The following is a 20,481-nucleotide window of genomic DNA, read 5'->3' on the forward strand; positions in this document are numbered from 1 at the left end:
ACTTGTAAAATGACGCTAAATTCCATTTTGGTTTTTATCCTCATCATACTCATTCTAATAACGTAAAAATAAGAAGCAGGAAAATATTTAAATTATATATAAAAAATTACGAAACAATGTCAATGTGATGGTACGAGGGAAAATATTCTACAGTAACAGGTGGTTCACATGTAAAACCAAATTTTATATATTCTTTCATGTTAAAGACTTTTTCCTCCTTATAAGCTAAAAATAAATAGTGTGATTTAAAAGCTTAAGAGCAATTGAAAAATATTAATAGACAATCTTATTATACAAGTAGGATAACGCGTAAAATTTAATTATTCTTTATGTAATTATTTCCGGAGTTGTCATTTTCTCAATCATTTTTTTTTTATTTCCATCCTTCGCAGGTTATTTGGTTTCGTGACACAATGCAACTCGACACCACAGAACGACACATAATGGAGAATCGTGGATCACGTCACACGTTAATTATCCGAAAGGTTCATCCCCAAGATTTTGGCAATTACAGTTGTAATGCTGAAAATCAGTTAGGAAAAAGCAAAAAGTACCTTCAACTTTCTGGCAAACCAAATACGGCCATTTTTCGTTCTGCTCCAATTAGCCAGTATAAAGACAGGTGAGTTTACAGCATCGTAATTTTTACGATACCAAATGACGTGTCTTTTGAGTAAAATTTTATGGTTTGCTAAATATATAATTAAATTTGTGCCAGTTTTATTTCCGAAATATAAAAGCACGTCTTAGTGAAAAAATTCCAAACTGTTTTTTTTTATGTTTTTTAAGGAATTAGTAACTTTTCATTTGTTACTAAATAAAAAGAATAAAGAAATTAGTTTAATAATTATACAACAATTATTTATAGATATAATATATCGTGGACAGTTGACTCTCATTCACCAATCGAGGAATACAAATTATTCTTTCGACGTTCTTCGGACGAGCATGAGCTTGATAATAACATTGAACAGCAATCTCAACCATTACAGCATCAAAGTCATGGACATAGTAATAGCATATATCCAAATTATCGAAATAATTATGCAAATCTGCATTGGTCACGTAATGATTGGCGTGATGTCGTTTTACCCGCTATTCCATTATCACATCTTTACACACAAAGTATGAGTTATATGATACGAGGCCTCGAACCAGATCAGCAATATGAGGCGAAAGTTCAAGCAAGGTTTGTTCAGTTATTCTCTCAAAAATGGGAAAGAATGAAGTTTAAAAAATTATTTTAAAAGCTAACAAAATTCAACCATTTTCATTCATTACATTCTCTCGTTTTTTCCTTCTCACTTATAGAAATCGTTATGGATGGAGCGAAGTGTCTGAAAGATTTACATTCAGCACATCATCAAATGGTAAGTGTTTAATAGCACTATTTTGTAGTTTTAAAATTACTTTTGGTTTTCCATAAAACTGTTTTTATGATGCTTGTGTTTAAAATTATTTTCTCTCCTTAATGTGGAATGCATTATATTTTATTTGGTTTAATTTTATCTTAGTATGAGATTAATGTTCAGAACACTTTAGTTAAAATTTATGAACTGAGAGAAAATGAGCATTTTTTTTAGAACAAAATCAATAACATTATGATTTTAGTTATTTTAAATTGTTAATTTGATATAACATCATGAACTTTTTTTGAGATTTTAAAAAATCATCGTTAAATTTCAATAAATGTATAAATTGTAATTTTTGATAGAGCCCAGAACATGTGTCCAATTTTTTTTTATTTTGGTGAAAAAACGTAACTTTTTTATCTAATGAATGCCTTTAACAACTCGTTTCGGGATAAAGCTTAGTATTATCTTAGTTGATTTTTATGTTTAGTTAGCAAAACTACAACACTTGCCAATTGTTTTTTTACATATTATCATTTATATAAGTTATAACCGTTTATCTTATTTTTGCACAAATTCAATCAAATGTGTAATTGTAGTTTTTAACAAAATTATGATACATAGCAAAAAACTTTCAAGTGCTTTTTTGACACTATTTTTATTTACATATTATAAATATTATTACCATTTAGAGGTTCTATTTTCAAAATATGTAAATTCACGATTATAATTTAAACTCAGAACAAAGGTTTTTTGTTAGTTTGTAAACTAACCAATGAAAAGTCATGAATTTACAGATGAATACAAATTTCCAAAGTCTCAACGTATTATTTTATAATCACTTAATACTTGATAATCGGTATTGATATACTTATCATTTATCTTTTTTCTTTTTCATTTGTTTATGCATTTTCAATGCAGATTTAACCGATATAGGCTCATTTTTAAATCATGGTCTCTCAGGTTAGTTTTCATTTTCTTACTTTTCTATGTTATGAAAATTAATTAGAATAATCAATTCTGTTATTGAAAAATAAAAGCATGTTAACATAATTTTTTTTAACAAAATGTTTTGCTTTTATAATTTCACATTTATGTGAAACGTTCAAACTTTTGCAAGAAAATTAATTTTGAGTTAAAATAATTTTTTTTTTAATGTTCTTTACAGATTCAGAGATGCGAGGACTAAGTGTCACATATTATAGTCATTCATCAAGAGTAAACCCCACTGCATATTTGTATTTGGCAGCACTTCCTACTCTCATAAGGCTTATAAAACTTTTATAAAATTAGATTCACTAAATATCTAGGATATCAATGTATTTTTAGAAATTTCTAATGTAAAACCAAGATCCATTTACTCATTTTAAGTATTGTTTAAAATTTGAAACTGTCAACCTAATTTTTTGCTCTAAATATTTTTTGATACGTCTTAGGAAAATGATATGAAATGGAAATATATACATATATTATTTTTGGACATAAAAGTAAGTTAATAAATAAGAAAAAAAAAATATATATATATATATATATAAACAAATTAAGGAGAAAATGATGGTATTTTATATTCGATGTGAAATATATTTAAAGAAAATTATTATATTAGAAAATAATATTAGAATTTAATGTATATAGAAAGATATAACATTAGATAATATAAGCTAAATCAGATTTTATACGAAGACTTGAGCATGTTTCAACATCTTTAAATAAAAGTATATTTCGTTTTATAACATGCATTAAAATTAGAAAATATTAAATGTATTTTTGAATTTCGATCATTATGAGTAAAAACTATGATCCATGGCAGATAATTCTTTTTCCAGAAAATGTCAGAAATGAAATATTTCTTAAAAAAAAAATCAAAAAATCGTAATTTTGGCAAATAATTTCACAATTTAAAAATTTCTGTTTCTGTCACGAGACAAAAAGTTTGAACATTATTAGGGTAAACTATAGTAATTTACTACTATACAACTTTGTAAATAGAGAAATATGAATCTAGATAAAGGAAGTTTCTACAAGAATGAAGTATCTTTGTCATTATAAATCGCTGTAGACGAACATTTTGATTGTCTTTTTTGAAAGAAGAACTTGATTGATATTAAAACATAAAATCAATCAATGCTAAAATATATTAAAGAGTTGTTTCAGAGCTTATGAATGAAAAAATTAAATAAAACCATCAAAAATATGATAGCCATAATTTGAATATTCATATTTCTGTACTTAGTGTGTTGTGAGTAGCCTTTTATTAATTGCTAATTTTTTTTTTTGTCGCAAAACTGATAACTATAGAAGTATTTCTGTAAAGAAATTCATATTTGAAAATTTGTCTCGTGCTATATTTTATTTAATTTAAAAGAATTTGATATTTTTTATTAATAAATTTTAGCAGAAAGTTAAAATATTTTCCTTTTTTGAACATAAGATTTATTAATTTTCTTCGAATTATTCTGAGTTTAAAAGACTATTATGATTTTAAAAATTGTAGCTTTTCACAAAGTCTTTATCATTTTTAAAAAACCACTGTAATTTTTTTTTTAAAAAAAACTCAATTTGGAATTTAGAAAGAAAGTTTTTCATTTTAGGCATCACATGTAAAATTAAAATAACACTATGGTTAGTTACAATCATGTCATAAAGCCAAATTTAATTTAAAAAAATGCACGGAAAATGTTTACTCATTTTTTTTAAAAAAAAGATTAGATTAAAAATTTTTACCAGATATTTACTATGCATTTAATGATGTGTGTAATTGTGCTTTAAAGGGGCCAAAATAATCAAGAAAACAGTAAGAAACAATCGTGTTGCATTTAAATTGTATATATTTGAATTATAAAATTGCGACAAACTAAAGTAACAAATTATGAGGTTTCATCAAGGTCTTAAAATTAGCTGATATGATAGAATTGCTAAATACAGTATGATTTCTTTACTTGTTTATTCAAAGATTTAAATAGGAATTTTCAACAATTTACTTTTATTAGGAATTTAATATTAATGCAGTCTGGTTCTAATCGGGCTAAACGCTTCATTGTTTTTAAGTTGTGCCGTGCCTAATATTTCGTGTAACAAATTTTGCAAAATATCTTTATCTAAGAGTTTAACTTATTTACTTTTGCATTTAGTTGAAATTTTATCGAAGTTACAAATACTAACTTGTTATTTCATCACAAAAATCAAACTATTATATTCATAGCTCAACCAAAAATTTGTGCAAGAAAGTTTACAATTCTAAAAAGCCTTGATTATATTTGGGAGATTCAATTTATTTTTCAACAAATGAATTTTTTTTTTTTTTTGCAAAACATATAATTTTCTAATATTTAAAGGTTTGAATCAGACAAAATATTATTAAAATATTTAATTTTATGAGTTTTTTTTTATTTATTAATTTTAAAAACAATTTTCTTGAATTTTTTTTTTTTTGATATGAAGATTTTATTATAAAATATATAAAATTGTAAATAAAGTCCATAATTGGTATTGATATAATTAAAATTAGATATACAAATTAAATTATAAGACTATTGTTTACATAAAGTTAAAAATATAAAATGTAATTATTGAAACTATCTGCATTAATTAAGTGTAAAAATGAGAGAAAAAACTTCGTCTATAATTTTAAAGAAACATTTATATACAGAGCAAAAAGATGGAAATATTTAGAATAAAACTAAACATTAAAACCCACATATAAAATAATTATTATTAGTTTTAAATTTGCATTAATAAATGTGTAATTCATCCGATCGCTCTTTTATAACATAAAGTAATCAAACAAATTTTCAAAAAACCTCACAAAAAGTTTGCTAGTTTTTTTTTTTCGAAAGGAATTTTACAGCTTCTGATTACCTTGCCTCCCAAATCATGCATGGAATAAGTGAACAGTCTTCAAAAACATCAATAACATTATAAACCATGCCTAAAAATATTATTTCAATAATTTTACTGTTTATTTATAATTTTATTTAGAACTAATGTATAATGTAAATTTAGTTTAAATTTAACAACAAAAGTACGCTAAGATGGATGAAGAAAAAAAGAAATAAAAAATATAAATAATATCTAAATTTTTTAATTTATTTTGAATTTCAGGAAAAAACCTAAATAATGCGTACGTAAAAAAATATTTATTCCCCGCACTTTTTTAATTGGTGATCACCACCAGCAAAAACAACATGAAGCAGGAAATAAAAGAATTAGTGGGAATAGGAAAACACGTAATTTTTTCATACGTGTTTCATGAACCTTTTAAGCAAAATATCAAGAACACGTAAGCTTAAAGAGAATCAAATATTCGATCATACAATAAAAAAAATTCTAGGGCAAAAATGAGTGGTAAAAAGTAAAAAATATTGAAATCCAGATTAATCAATTTAAATTTTAAATTTTTGGATAAAATTTCAATGCAATAGTATTTCTTTACATTTCTTGTTGAATATATATCAAATGATTCTTGCTTTTTTTGAAATTTGTTATTCTATTAATCGATGATGAACAAAAATAAACTTAATTTAATATCTTAAGCTTGCTTTTTTTCACATTCAACTTAAATTTTTATTTTTAACGAATTGTAAGCAAACTAGAAGATTTAAAATTCTCAATGAAATTTTTAATAATTTCTTCTTATCAAAAATGTGTTAAAACTGAATATTGCTGAACTTTTCATTTTTAAATTTCATTATGTTATTTACTGTGCTTTTTAATGTGTGATAAGTCGCGGTCGGATGCACACTGACAAGTTTGTACGATATTTGAATTGAAAAATTCTTTCCGTTTGTGTTTACTTTCAAATCATTCCACACGAGAATGTGAAAGAGGCACGTTTATAATGCAAATGTCACGTAGTTTGTGTAGGAATGAAAGATAGAGAAAAGAGAAAATTTACCTTTAAACATAAGCAAGCTTTAGCTTTAAATTTGCATAAAAATTTCTTTATTCAACATATTAATGATTCTGATACTTTCCACAATACGTGTACGTACACCATAACAAATTGTTAGAACATTTTTCAAATGCTGCTTCAGCTTTCATCAAGTTTTCTTTTAAATTTTCTTTCGCAGATTGTAATTTCCAGAAATCTGAATAAATACTGGATAGTTCCGAGTCACATTTTAAAATTTTAGATGCCATTTCGTCATTTTCATTTAGAATTCTGGTAACTGCCGCATCGCATTTCATTAATCGTGCTAAATATTCTCCACCATCATTTGCTTTCGTAGAGACCGAATCACATTTTGCAAGCATTGCCTTCATATCCTCATTTTCTAGCATTATTGATGATATTTGAAGTTCTAATTTTGAAGCAAAATTGTTCCAATTTTCATTTTCTTCCAGTAAAAATGTAAATTTGACGTCACAGTTTGAAATACTAGATTTAAGATTTTCATTTTCAAATTGTATATTCAACAGAGAAGAATTACAGTTATTTGCTGACGCCCTTAATGAGGAAAATTCGGCATAAGTTAACGACAACTGATCTTCAAATTTAGATAACGAAATCTTTAAATTTTCCGTTTCAGATTTACAATTAGAAATAGTAAGAAGATGATTTTTTAAGTCATTTTTAAGGTTTTCATTTTCATGTGTAATTGATGATAGTTGAATTTCCATGTTTGTAACATATTGTTTCAAATTTTGAGCTTCCAACATTAGGTTTGTTACTTCGGAACTGTGGCTTGAAACACCATTTTTAAGGTTTTCATTTTCGGCTGTTAAAGATATTATAGAGGAATTACAGTTTGAAACGGACGTTCTTAAATTTGAATTTTCATGCAACATATTTGCAGCTTGTTCCTCACAGTTTGAAATAGAAAGTAAATAATTTTCATTTTCACTTTTACATTTCATTAAAATTGTTGATTGACTCGCAAATTCATTTTTAAGATTTTCATGTTCTGCTTTAGTAGTTGATAGTTGAATTTCCAAATTTCCAATGTATTTTTTAAATGTTTGGTTTTCTTTGATGAAGTTTGATATTTGGACATTGCTACTCGAAGCACTAGTTTTTAAGCTTTCATTTTCAGACATACAACTTGTAATACTTGTACTACATTTATTAATTTCATTCTTTAAAACTTCATATTCGGTAGACAAGTTATTAATTTGTGTTTCAAGGTCCATTTTTTCTGATAAAGCATTAGATTTTTCTACGGCTAAATCAGAACATTCGGTATTAGCTCTTGAAAGTTCATCAATCAAATTTTTACTTTCTGTTTTCAACTCCGACTTTTCTAATTCACATTTTGAATTTATGTTCTTCATATTATAAATTTCCGATTTTTGTGCAAGATTTTCAACTTTTTGTTCTGACAACAAAACTTCACAGTTATTTAGTTTCTTAGTGATATTATCAATTTCCAATACGGAATCTAAATTATTGCTGTTACAGTCCTTTGATGTAGTTTTTAAACTTTTGATTTCTTCTTGCAACTCCAATTGTTCTTTATTACAATTAGTTGTTTCTAATTTCAATATTTCCATTTTTTCTTCATGTTCTGTGACTTGATTTTTGCACTTTGTCAATCCATTCTTAGTATTTTCATTTTCAAGTAATGAATTTGCCACTTGAGTTTCACATTGCGTAATCTTAGTTTTTAAGTTAGAGTTTTCTGATTTTTGTGTTGCAAATTGGAATTTAAGAGATGAACTGTCAGTATCGCATCTAATAACTCGAGAATTTAAATTGGCATTTTCAGCTTTCAAATTCGCCATTTCCTTATTTCGTTTTGTCAATTCACTTCTTAAGTTAATATTTTCAGTTAATACATTTGTATTATCATCGCATCTTGCCAATTTAATTTGAAGTTTATCATTTTCTTCAGCTTTTTTTACATTACTTGATTTAAGCTTTTCAATATCAATCAAAAGTTTTTTATTAAGTTCTTTTTCTGTTTTTAGCTCAGTTTTTAATTCTTCCAATAAATTATTTGAAATTAAATTTTCTTCTATACGAATTTCTCTTCTTTCATTTTTTATTTCTTCAGTAGTGGCAATATCTTCGACTGCTTTAAATTCAGTAGAAATTTCTATTGCTTCTTCTAGATTATCTTCTTTTAAGTCATCTTTCTTAACTTTTGAACATTTTGATACAACTTCCCCTATAATATTGACAACATTATCGCGATCAAAATGTGCCGAAGCAGAATAGCATGTGTTTTGTTTAAATGATAAAGTACGAAGACGTGTAAGGTTATCAAAAGCTTGTGCATCTACAAATTCGATAGAGTTATCGTCTAAATATAAATTTTCTAACTTTTTTAAACCATCAAAATCATTCTTGTCGATTTCTTGCAATTTCGATTTTACAACAAATACAGTATCGATTTTTGGAAAGAAATTTGAAAGTCCTTTTGGAAAATAGTTAAAAACTTTAGATTCCACAGAAACCCAAGAGACGTTTTTATTATCTTTTGTTTCAAGATGGTCACCATGGACTTTTGTTACCGTAGATTCATTCTTATTTTCGATTGATCCTTCAACCACTATGCATCCATAACCATATCCCACAAAATCATGATACTCGCAAGTTATCTCAAATGAAAAAATTATTTTGGATGTGCAAAACAGAATTAAAATTGCAGCAACACACTTATTTACGTATCTAAATAAATTAAAATAAAATTCAAACTTTAAAAAAAATCTAATCGAAATTTATATTTATATTTACTTGTTAGCCATTTTCTTAATCCATTCGGACGTTACTTCTACTTTCTTTAGAATAATAACAGTCAAGGTATTTAAACTGTTTTATGTCTTTATAGGAAAAATTCAGTCAGAGCACTGAATTGAACAATCGAAAATTTCTCGGAAATGTTTCCATAAAAAAATCTTTCATTGATAAGATCAACGCGATTTTTTTTTATTTACCTTAATGCAATTATGATGTAGAATTGTTAAATGTAAAAGGAAGATACAACAAATCATTCTTTGACACTTTTATTTGTCGGCATAAAATCATAGTTTGTTTGCAGAATATATTTCTGTTAAAATGCATTTCTTACTTACTTACTTCTATTCTTACTTTCTACACCTCCTCCCCTCGCTCGTTACAAAATTTGCATGCAAAAAAATCTTATGTTTTGGCTGTTACAAAACCGTAGACCCACAATCCAAACCCACCCTCCCCATAAAAAGCGAACGTAATAAGTGAACGGTCCCATAGCTAAACGTCGACAAACAATAATCACCTTGAATTTACCAAACGAAATAATTTTGTAAGAAAAGTTGATTCTCGAAACTAAGTTCTACAGAAATAGCTTTTATGCGAAGTTTTTAATTTATGAAAATTTATTTCCTAAAAAATATAATTGGTATGAATTAAGAACTATCAAGCAAATTATACAAAAATCTTGAATCAAATATTTTTAAGCATTAACATTTAATTAAGGTAAATTTATGAAATTTATTTTTAAAAATTTAACGCCTCTAAATTAAGTATTAATCTCAAGAAAAATATTTATGAAAAAAATTAAATAAATTTTTATTGAATTTCTTTTATTAAAGTTCCGTTAAAACTTTACTCAAAAAATATAAAATAATTTCTCGTTTTATCACACAAATGTTTTTATTTATTTGCTCTGAGTTAGAAATGGCGCCCATTTATCTTTATGTGGTTCATCACAGGGTCTATGCAAAAAAAAAAAATTAATTGAAAAAACTTAAACAGTTACTAAAGTTTGTAGAAAACAGTTATTTTCGAAACACGGTTAAATAATTTTACCAAAATTTTCGTACAAAATCCGAGTCGACTTCGAGCTCTGGTTTTGGAGTATTTTAAAAACAGAAAAAAACCTGTTTTTGCTATTTGTTTTCTGTTTACAGATTTTTGTCAAAAACAGCTGTTTTCCTGTTTTATGTTAACAAATTTTCGAAACTTTTGTTAATAACAACAAAATTGAATTAAACTGAATTCAAAATACAAACTCAGGACAAAATTTAGCTTACGTGAAATTGGGTGGCATTTCCCATTCACAAATTGGCTCCCAGTCTTCACTCCACCAAAAACTGCACCTAGCAACTTTTGGATTGTAAACAGTTCCACAAATGCAATATCGTTCCATTGGATACCAATTATGTAAATCGTATGGAACACATTGATAATACCTGTTTGTAAAACGTTGATGTTTAAGAATGAAAGAAATTTTAAAATTTATATTTACATTTCAGGATTTGGATGAGGAAATAGTGCTTTGTCATGGTAACGGTTTGAAAGAATGGTGCAATCCGGAAGACCACAATTATCGGGAATCACTGGAGAAGGAAAATCATTGGGAAATGGCTGAATGACATCAAAAGATATAAATAAAATTGATGCAATCGCAAGATCTATTAAAATACTACAATTAATTGTATGAAGATTTATTAGATGAGAGAAACGTACACTTCATAATTTTATGTTCTTAACGGCTCTTTCACAAGAAGCAAAAAAACAATACTAATTGAAATTTTGGTCTACATACATGTTTTATACTCAGATAAGGAGAACTAAAGTACATATGCCGAGTAAAACAATCAAGATAAGTAATCAGGACAAGAAAGTTTTATGTAAAAAATGGAAAACATTGATTATTGGTTTTAAACTGTTAATCAATATATTTGAGTTTACTGAATCGTTGATATTTTTTACTAGATCTTATTTTACTTTGTATAGTTATGAAGCGTTAAATACTTTACTTGCAATAGCAAAAAATTGACAGACAAAATTTCAAAATGAACATTAAAATGACAGAAATTCTTTTCATTTTATTTCTGCTTTTAATGAATAGTATTAAGTTGATCCCATCTTGTGCTCCATACCCTTTTTGCATTTTTCTTTCTCGCTTTCCATTATTAGCCCAATTACTTGCTTTTCTTTTTCTCTTAATTAACCATGTATAAAATTTCTTAATTAAGATAGACGTGAGAAGGATTTTTTTTCATTTCTATGATTCTTATTGCGATGTTTTAACTTTCATATCGGAGGAGAAAACCCTATATTTTTCTATAAAACATCTGAGGAAGAAACATCAATATCTGCATATACATGTATCTTCCTAGCTTCATGATTGTCTTCATAAGTTGATTATTATAGTATGATAATTTATTATTAAAAAAAAAAAACAAACAAAAATCCAATTGCAACAAAGTATTAATAAACGTCTGTAAAAAAGGTTCTAGAGTGGTCTTTAGGTTTTGTCTAAGGAATATTTAAAGTATTCGAAACTATTAACATAAAATAAAAATGAAAAAGGATAAAACTGCTTTTGTATAAATTGAATTTTAAATTTTATCAGCCAAAATATTTTCCAATGGGATTAAAAAGCAATCTACTAAATGATTTAAAAATTTAAAAAAGAATGTTTTTAAAAACTACATTCAAATAAAATGTTAACTGGACAATACCCATGTGAGTTGAGAGCTTGAATTTATTGGAATACATAATGAATAGTTTGCATTCATACTCTTGTGTTGCTTGTAAGATTCAACACATAAACCGTCTGTACTACTTGTGATTGTTATTATTATTGTTTCTTTTAATATCCTAAAGGAATTTACAAATGCAAATGTAATGTTTGTGTGATAATCTCGCTGCATATACAGTACAAGATTACATGATAATTATGAAGCTCTATTTTCTCGTTTTTAATATTTATTACTATACTTAAGGGACACAAAGCTGTACAAAATAAGTACAAGAGATAGAAAAAAATACTATTTCATTACGATGCAATTTTTATTAATATGCATGCAATTGTAATTAGAAAATTTGCTAATTATACAACAAAATTGTAAATTGCAAAGAATTTATTTAAGCTTGTAAATAATGTTTCGATTTTTAAAATGACTCATCAGTTTTGCTTTGATATTCTAAAAGTAAAAAGGCAACTCTAAAAAAATTTCATGTGAACACGTAAAAAATGCATAGAAGTGGAAAAAACGAGGTAAAATCAAGTAGAACTTTTATTTTATAATGTTTTATGATTTTGTCAATTCTCATTCGAGAGATTAATATTTCACTGCTATAAGAGTAGAGTAATATAATATATCATATTCACACCATATTTTCATTTTTTTATTGTTATTAATATAATTTTGGTAATTTGGCATTCTGTTATTCTGTTTGTTAAGAATTTTTTTACAGTTCCATGAAAATCATCATATAAACTCACGTAAACGGTAAATTAAACACACATACAACGGCATGCTTTTTCAAGATTTTTGAATTGATTCGCATTTATTTACTAGTACATTTCTGATCCTCGGCAAAAAAAAGGGCCGAAGTGACTCGATAAGTAAGAATATTTTTGTTATATTTTTCTGTTTTTTTCCTAAACAAAAAAATGGAACTAATAAAAAATCATACAAAAATTATTTGCCTCGTATCATCACTATATTGATTTATGACTAATAATATTAAATTCATAATAAAAGTTAGCAAAAGCTGAATCATAAAAATATATTATATATCCTGACTCGTAGCCAAGAAATAAAGTAGGGTTCGCCAAAATTAGATGCAGAGATGCAGAAAACTGCAGGCCTGCAGCAGGCCTGCGCATCTGGATGCGCATCCAAATGCATCTGAAAATTTAACCATATACTTTAAAAACTCTGAAAAAGACAATTTTTCACATGAATTCACATATTTTAATGATGAAAAATCTTGGAAATGCTAATTTTCATATATAATGACGAAAAAGTTGGAAAAACACTGGAAAATTACATTTTTTTAATTTTTTAACAATAAAGTTAGAATATCGTAGAAAATGTTATTTTTGATTTAGTTTCCTAATTACGACGGTGAAAAACTCTCAAAAATGCAATTTTTCATCATTTTTTATGAAAAAAATTTCCATACAAAAAGTTCAGATGGATGCAGTTGGATGCAATTGGATGCGCATCTAGAACAATAGAAACTGCAGGCCTGCGCATCTGGGCGAACCCTAAAATAAAGTCAAAATTCCTATTTTTCACAAACAAAAATTTGAAAATTTTAACTTGCACTAGTTTTTAGCGCATTTTTGAAATTTTTTTCAAAAAGGTAGCTTAATAAGACACTTTGTCTGTTCGTTCGGCTGGAACGCGAGATCTCGAAAACGAGACATCGTAGAGAGCTCTGGTTTGTTTTAATAGCTTCGTCCTATCAAGTTATTGGGTTATCGGTCATTTTGAAGTTTCAAATCAATGCATAAATACTATAATTAACAGTTTTCATTTTCATATACAACAACAACAAAAACAACAACACGTTTTTTCATTGTTTTGCAGTGTTTTTCAATGTTTGTCGATGTTTTTACAGTGTTTACTGAAAAATGTTTGAATTTTTTTTGACCGTTATGAGGTTTGAATTATGAAAATCCGTTAAATGATGAAGTTCTTAAATTTGTGGAAGTTTTATACGGATCTTGTTTTTTAGATCTGGAAGTGACTTATTAATCAATTACTGATCGCTGGGACAAAAATGCGCTGAAGTCACTCGATAAGAACGAGTACTTTTGTAATTTTTTTTTTCAATTTATTTAATGTTTACTTCAGAGTTTACTTGAAAAAACAATGAAAATAAAATGAAAGAAAAATAATAATGTATATGTAAATGATTCTAATGATCATAAATTTTATGTTCACATTCCAACAATTCAATGCTTGTTATGAATGAAGGCAAAGACATATGAATGTTGAAAACAAAGAAGTCAGTTTTCATAAGCATTAGCACAATATCCTTACTAATCGCTTTCATATTCATGTTTTTATGTAGTGTTACAGTTTTTTGCTGATTCATTTTATGCATTCATTCCAACTTAATGCCTCTTATATTTATATTCCTGTATTTCTTTTTGAAAAATGACTATCGTTTCTTCGTAAACAATTTATCAATTTATCCTGTTTTATTTATTTTAAAGACGAACTAATAACCGATTATTATAAAATATCATTAAATTTGAAAATCAAACATGATTTGTTCAACAAAAAAAATATTTAAGCTTCATAGTTTGAAAATACAAAAGCTCAAATGATAAAAGAAACATATAACTTAAACTACCTTTAACAAAGGAAAAAATTTACCAAAAGTAACTTATGTAAATGATGGACTCTTTGTTTCATTATAAGTTTGCTTGCATGATAAAATTCACCTTAAATAACTTCAATGATTATCGTTATAAACGTAAAGGAGTTTATATATGAATGTGGAGAAACCTAGTTTATAGATGAATGTTAAGAAAAATTTTTGAACTCAGAGAAGTAACAAGCGCTTATTCAATACTTCTAATCATTTTTCTTATTAACTATTTTACAATTTTATATATTTGTTTTCATATTTATTCTTTTATTAAGAAGGGAGCCTTAAATAAAAGAAAATTTAAATTTCTTATTTGTTGCATATAAAAATGTGCTAAGTAAATAAATTATTTAAGATGCTTTTAAAATGTACACTTTACATTTCAAACCATTAAAAATTTCAATAAGAGTCACTAGTCACAATTCAAAATTTATTATTATCTTATTATTATAATTTGAGGGTTTCTCTTTGTGATAAAAATGTGCGTTTCAATATTTTGTCCTTAAATAATTAATTGGTAAGGAAAATATAGAGACGTTTCAGAAAGAATTTGAAAAAAAGCCCAAATTTTGAAAACTTTATTATTTTTGGAAAAATCTTTCATTAGAGTGCTTAAAAAATTTAATTAGTTTATGAAACTGGCCAAAATTGGAACACATCAACAATTAAGAAAAACATATTTTTTCACCAACCTAGTTTAGCATGTTCTGATAACTTAAAAATTTGATTATGTTTTATATATGAGCATTCAGCATATTTAAATGCTGTGGAGGGATACATATTTTGAATAAAACTCTATTGAACTGAAATATCGTCATTTCAACTCTGCTTATTTTTACAGTGAATGTGAAAGTAGTGTAATATAATTTACTTACTTTTTTAACTGGACTTCTGCTTCTAATACTAGATATTTGCCTTGTTTGTTGTATGTCCTACTAATTATTGCTCTTTTACCTCCGTTGACTGCATATTCACTAATTTATTTTTAGAATTGATTTAAGTTTCTATCAACTTTGCTTTTCTTTATTTACTATTTTCACTTTCACTACTTAATAACTTTATTATATTTATTATAATTCGTTTCTAAATCGATTGATGTTATTTGTCAGTAAATGTTTATTTATTCTTAAAATTTTAACTGTTTTTGAACATTTGATTTTTTTTTTAATTCATTCACTTTTCCACCTTTTGACACTCATGAATCTTTTAACTACTGACTGCACTTTACATGTTTCCATGTCTGTTCTTGACTGCATATTCACTAATTTATATTTTAAGAATTGACATTAGATTCTATCAATTTTGCTTATCTTTATTTATTATTTTCACTTTCACTACTTAATTACTTTATTTTATTTATTCTAATTCGTTTCTTTTTTGTGTTAATTATCAGTAATTGTTTAACAGTTCATTTATTCTTAAAATATTAAGAATCTTTTACATATTGACTCCACTGTAAAAGTTTCAATGTCTGTTCTTCATTGTCTTTTTGTTGTGTTTCAATTTTTCTTGTATTTTCTTACTGGATGTTTGTGATTCATTGGATGTTTGTTTCCAGATTGTTTTGATCATTTCTTCGTCCTAAATTTATCTTCCTGACTGTTTATAATATTTCTGTTTATTTTGTACTGTCTAATTTACTGTATTTTTAATTAGTTTAACTTTTCACACGCGTTTTACGACTTTACTCGCGGTTTTTACGAACTTATTTTTTGACACTGAATGTTCTATAACAATTTTTGTCTTTTTGACCAATATTTAATTAATGAATTTTAAATACACTTGTTAATCTGTGCAAGAATTGTTAATTTACAGATGGAACTTTCTGATTTTTTTATTGTTCATAATTAGAATTTATTCAATGCACAAATATGATAGAAACATTCTTTGATTCATTTATGAATTTAAGGATCAGATTTTTACACGCTTTTTATGAACTTGTGCTTGCTGACAAAAGTGCGAGTAATCCGGACGTTCCCGAAATTGTAATCATGTAGTTAAATGTTGGCGAGATACTGCGCAACAAATAGAAGCTTAGGAAGATCATTAAAGCCAAAAACAATACATTATTGTAGAAAATGGAAAATACTGTAGCTTCAAAATCAGCAATCTCGTTCTTTTTCCACAAAATTCTCTCATCCTTTTCTTTACGAGACATCTTATCATCAGCTAACAATTGAGCTATTTCACGAGTAACAGTATCTTCCCTTTTCATCGCAACTTTATGTTTTAAAGTGAATTTAGTATTTCTGTATGCCATTGCCATCAAATAAGTACTAATTGCCGTGAATGCAACGAAAATGATCAGTGATGAAAGCAATTCCATTTGATAAATTCTCCAGTATAACCCTAAAAGATATTTATAGTTAAGTTTATGTCCATTTTCCACACATTCTAAGATTTTCTAAAGAATTTTCGAATAGTCAATATCCAATATTTTATGGCAAACGATAAGTTTAACGGAAAATGCTGTAGAAAATCATTGATGATGTGGATTGATTGTCATATGCTAATAGTAAATGAGAACTTATACTTACAAATGGGTAAAGCTGAAATAATTGCGGCACTACCATAAAACAGCATATTTGATCCTGTCGAGACATTGCGATTGAAATCTTGAAGAAGCCATTCCTCTTCCTTTGTAAACATTGATGATTTCTTTTCTTGGAACATTTTTTAATTACACGTTTTTTATTTTTTAATCTTCTGCTCAAAGCCACTTTCACAACAATAACTATTTTTTTTTGTTGAAAAATTACAAAACTCCTCGTGTTATTGATTGAAAGACTTAAGCGCATTTTTAATCAGTGATCAATAATCGAATTTATTAATAGATGTCAGTTTCCTGACAAAAATCAGTTCCCTCACCATGCATAAATAAGAATCGTTAATTCGATTGTAAGAAGCAATGTAAGCAACAAATTCACAGATATAAAGAAGTTTTAAAATAACGGTTTTCTGAAATTCAAATTTTCTAACTGTTAGGAAAATTTTACAATATATATATATATATATATATGGTCATACGGACAAACTTCGACCCAAACAAAACTAACACTATCACAATTTTCCATTGTTCTCCGTGTAAAATACACATAATTGTGTTGGTAATTTTCAAAAATTTAACGTTCAATTATATATATATTGCTCGTTTACATTTTGGATTGAAATACAAAAATTCTTGCAAAGATCTTGCTTTATTGTTGGCGAAAGGACTTTAACCTTACTGCAACTTGTTTTTTACTTCGTGGAAGTGATTTGGACTTTACTAAATCTTGTTTATAGTTATTTGAAGTGATTTTGACCCTACTGGATCTTGTTTTTTAGTTCGTAGAAGTGGCTTTGATCTCACTGGATCTTCTTCTCTAATTCATGCATGTGACTTTGATCTTACTGGATTTTATTTTTTAGTTCATATAAGTGACTTAAACTCTGCTGAAACTTGTTTTTAGTTATTCGAAGTAACTTTGAACCTACTGGAAGCTAAAGCCGATTTTAGTGGATTCGACCTCTGATATATTGTATGTTAAAAAAAGTACTTAGAACCATAGTTGCAAAACAGGCAAAAACCATACAAATTCTTGAACATTCATGTGGTTTTTCTTTCAAAACCATTCAAATTATTAAGAAATTGTATGGTTTTTGCTTGTCACAGGTGCCTGTTTTACAACTCTGCTTAGAACTGAATTAAAAGATTTGAAGGGATTTCTAAATTAATGTGATTTTATTTTTGTTTATTACCTTAAAATATGTTAAGAATGTAGAAAGTAAACAATTTTCTTTGGTTTAGATTTTGTTTATACATTTTTTAAAATTAGATGAGATTACACACATATTAGAAGAGGAATTTTATATGGCTGAGCTTATGAAAAACATCGTGCATAAAACAAAAATCCAATTTTTTGATTTTTATAATTGTTTGTCAGACTTTTTCAATAATTTTAGATGATTTTCAAAATTGAACAAGACGATTTCACGCATTTTCATTGTTTTTACTGTTAGGTTGTTCAGATATTTCTTGCAATATTTCTGTTGCAATGCTTTTTTTAGGCAATGGCTGATGATAATTTACAAGACCATACGGTCGAAGATGATAAATCAGATACTCGAGTACGTACATTTGATTTGGTGACACATAGTGAAATGAAATCGCATAATCAGAACAGCAATCCATTCCTTCTTTTGCATCATAGTAGATATACTTCCAATACCAAAAATTCTTATCAACATGACCAGGAATCAAGTGATGTTCTGGCATGAATGGAAAGAACCTTCCTCGACCATAAGAATCTCGAGAATCACCAGCAATGACATTTACGTTCTCAAGACATTTTCCAATTTCAACATCCTCGGCACCATCAGCATCTTGTCTGCATTTGGTTTTATCTGGAATACCTTCTTCTACAAAACGAATTACTGCCTGCTTGCTTAAGACATAACTTGCACCTCCACTCATATATCTGTCAATGAGTAACCGAAAATGAAAAAGTATTCTTAAAAAGTATTAAAATTGATTTTAATTTTCTTACCCCTGTTAAATTAGCAAACGAATTATCCATTGATTAATATCATGAAAGAAAAATAATGTAGCTTTAAAATTTTAAAATGGAAGTTTTAAAAAAAATTTCATACTTGCTTAACATAAGGTTTAAAACGACAACCAAAATATATAGGTTGACTAGATGAGTATGAATATAACATAAATCGAAGATTCTCCACCACCACAAATCTGATAAATAGAACAATTTGTTTGAATATGTAAATATCGATTAAAGTAAAAGAAAAACTTACGTATCATCATCAGCCTTTAAGACCCAATCAATTTCATCCAAATGATGAGTATATACGTATTTGAACGCTTCCTTAGTTTTTGCCCATAAATTATCGCGACCTTCCTTAACTGGTAATGCAATAGTTTCGAGCTCTGAATCAGCAATGGAACTCATAAACAATAGTTTATTGCATCTTTTGCCCCAAGTTTTTTTTACATGTATAGCTTTTTTCTTATGATTTGCTGGACTTGTCATAATCCAACAAAGTATTCTTATATCCTTATACAACTGCTGCGCCATTGATGAGTTTTCATACATATGAGTATTATCATTTTTCGCATGGAATTCAACATCTGTCTCTGGACCAAAAGCATCATGTAAATCTCGTCCAATATGTGGATCACCATGTCTGGGTGCATAATTATTTGAATTAAATGTTAATGAGTTAGGCGTGAATTGCATTAAGATAGCTAAGAAAAATCCGAGTGTTACTCCAAAAAATAATGTTACTACATTTGATCGCCTCATTTGATTTACGTGAGAACGTATTGGTGGTAGAACTAAAAAATTAATTTAAAAATTTAAATATTATTATGATTTTAATTTTAAAAAAATGTAAATTAAATATCTACCATCATCACCAACCAACTTGTATCTAACATCGCTGAGTTTCATTTTCTTCTCCGTTTTTTATATTTTATTTTAAAGATTATTACATCAAACTAACCGACTGAAATTATTTGTGGTTCATGAAATGAAAATAAAAATAAGTAAATACTTTTTAAATGTCCACTGCTATCAAATTTAAACTTGAAAAATTATCAACTTAAACCCAATTTGCTTAATAGTCCATTCACAAATTATATATTATTAGTTAAATGAGTTTATGTTTTTTTTTTTTAAGTTTTTTGTTTGAAAATTAATTCAAATCACGAGGAAATGAAAGTGTCATAGTCTAATACTATGTAATAATCATTCTAATATTAATTTTATTTATTCAGATTCTTTTATCATTTCTTTTATATTTCCGAATGTGCATCCGGTCTTTTTATTTCTATAAAATTTTATACATAAAATTTTCAATCAAAAAATTAGATAGTAATTTGTTTGAATGAAAAATTTAGCTATATCAAGTTTATTATTAAATTAATCATTTAAATAACTACTTACAATGATACTTATTCATTTTGGAAATAGTTTTTTTTAAATATTTAATGAATTAATGTACTTTTAGTCATCACATTTTTATCTTTAACTAATTTTTGTTGTATTAAATTTCCTTTGAATTCTTCATTACTAAATTATATTAAATCAC

General features: G+C 26.6%; 5 protein-coding genes across 9 annotated transcripts in view; 1 reads left to right on the forward strand and 4 right to left on the reverse strand.

Annotated features, from left to right (window-relative positions):
• LOC139088442 (protein amalgam) overlaps positions 1 to 2,891 on the forward strand; it is a 122,930-nt gene extending 120,039 nt beyond the window's left edge. For 3 of the 5 annotated variants that reach the window (XM_070637663.1, XM_070637662.1, XM_070637664.1), the window contains 5 exons: positions 393 to 622; positions 869 to 1,189; positions 1,312 to 1,370; positions 2,274 to 2,315; positions 2,521 to 2,891. In XM_070637663.1, coding sequence (XP_070493764.1) covers positions 393 to 622; positions 869 to 1,189; positions 1,312 to 1,370; positions 2,274 to 2,315; positions 2,521 to 2,639 — 771 coding nt within the window. In that variant the 3' untranslated portion in view covers positions 2,640 to 2,891. The remainder of the gene's footprint in view (positions 1 to 392; positions 623 to 868; positions 1,190 to 1,311; positions 1,371 to 2,273; positions 2,316 to 2,520) is intronic. The other 2 variants (XM_070637665.1, XM_070637666.1) reach the window with 1 other exon arrangement.
• Positions 2,892 to 6,270: 3,379 nt separating this feature from the next.
• LOC139088407 (uncharacterized) lies at positions 6,271 to 9,158 on the reverse strand. Its single transcript, XM_070637622.1, has 2 exons — positions 9,028 to 9,158; positions 6,271 to 8,961 (listed from the first exon to the last, which is right to left on the reverse strand). Exons 1-2 carry the CDS (start codon positions 9,036 to 9,038, stop codon positions 6,306 to 6,308), a joined length of 2,667 nt encoding a protein of 888 aa, XP_070493723.1. The 5' UTR covers positions 9,039 to 9,158; the 3' UTR covers positions 6,271 to 6,305.
• Positions 9,159 to 9,815: 657 nt separating this feature from the next.
• Positions 9,816 to 10,809, reverse strand: LOC139088503 (uncharacterized). Its single transcript, XM_070637755.1, has 4 exons — positions 10,741 to 10,809; positions 10,520 to 10,685; positions 10,305 to 10,463; positions 9,816 to 9,986 (listed from the first exon to the last, which is right to left on the reverse strand). Exons 1-4 carry the CDS (start codon positions 10,745 to 10,747, stop codon positions 9,929 to 9,931), a joined length of 390 nt encoding a protein of 129 aa, XP_070493856.1. The 5' UTR covers positions 10,748 to 10,809; the 3' UTR covers positions 9,816 to 9,928.
• A 5,094-nt stretch (positions 10,810 to 15,903) lies between these two features.
• On the reverse strand, positions 15,904 to 17,109 carry LOC139088522 (translocon-associated protein subunit gamma-like). The gene is made up of 2 exons (XM_070637781.1): positions 16,932 to 17,109; positions 15,904 to 16,743 (listed from the first exon to the last, which is right to left on the reverse strand). Exons 1-2 carry the CDS (start codon positions 17,065 to 17,067, stop codon positions 16,325 to 16,327), a joined length of 555 nt encoding a protein of 184 aa, XP_070493882.1. The 5' UTR covers positions 17,068 to 17,109; the 3' UTR covers positions 15,904 to 16,324.
• Positions 17,110 to 18,218: 1,109 nt separating this feature from the next.
• On the reverse strand, positions 18,219 to 20,475 carry LOC139088438 (glycoprotein-N-acetylgalactosamine 3-beta-galactosyltransferase 1-like). The gene is made up of 5 exons (XM_070637658.1): positions 20,337 to 20,475; positions 19,799 to 19,896; positions 19,186 to 19,726; positions 19,026 to 19,123; positions 18,219 to 18,855 (listed from the first exon to the last, which is right to left on the reverse strand). The coding sequence occupies exons 2-5, from the start codon at positions 19,839 to 19,841 to the stop codon at positions 18,368 to 18,370; spliced, it is 1,170 nt and encodes a 389-aa protein (XP_070493759.1). The 5' UTR covers positions 19,842 to 19,896; positions 20,337 to 20,475; the 3' UTR covers positions 18,219 to 18,367.
• Between the last annotated feature and the right edge of the window lie 6 nt (positions 20,476 to 20,481).

This window comes from Chironomus tepperi, unplaced genomic scaffold, assembly GCF_022539635.2.
Source record: "Chironomus tepperi strain 1889 unplaced genomic scaffold, CSIRO-AGI_Ctep_v1 contig_163, whole genome shotgun sequence".
NCBI lineage: Eukaryota > Metazoa > Arthropoda > Insecta > Diptera > Chironomidae > Chironomus > Chironomus tepperi.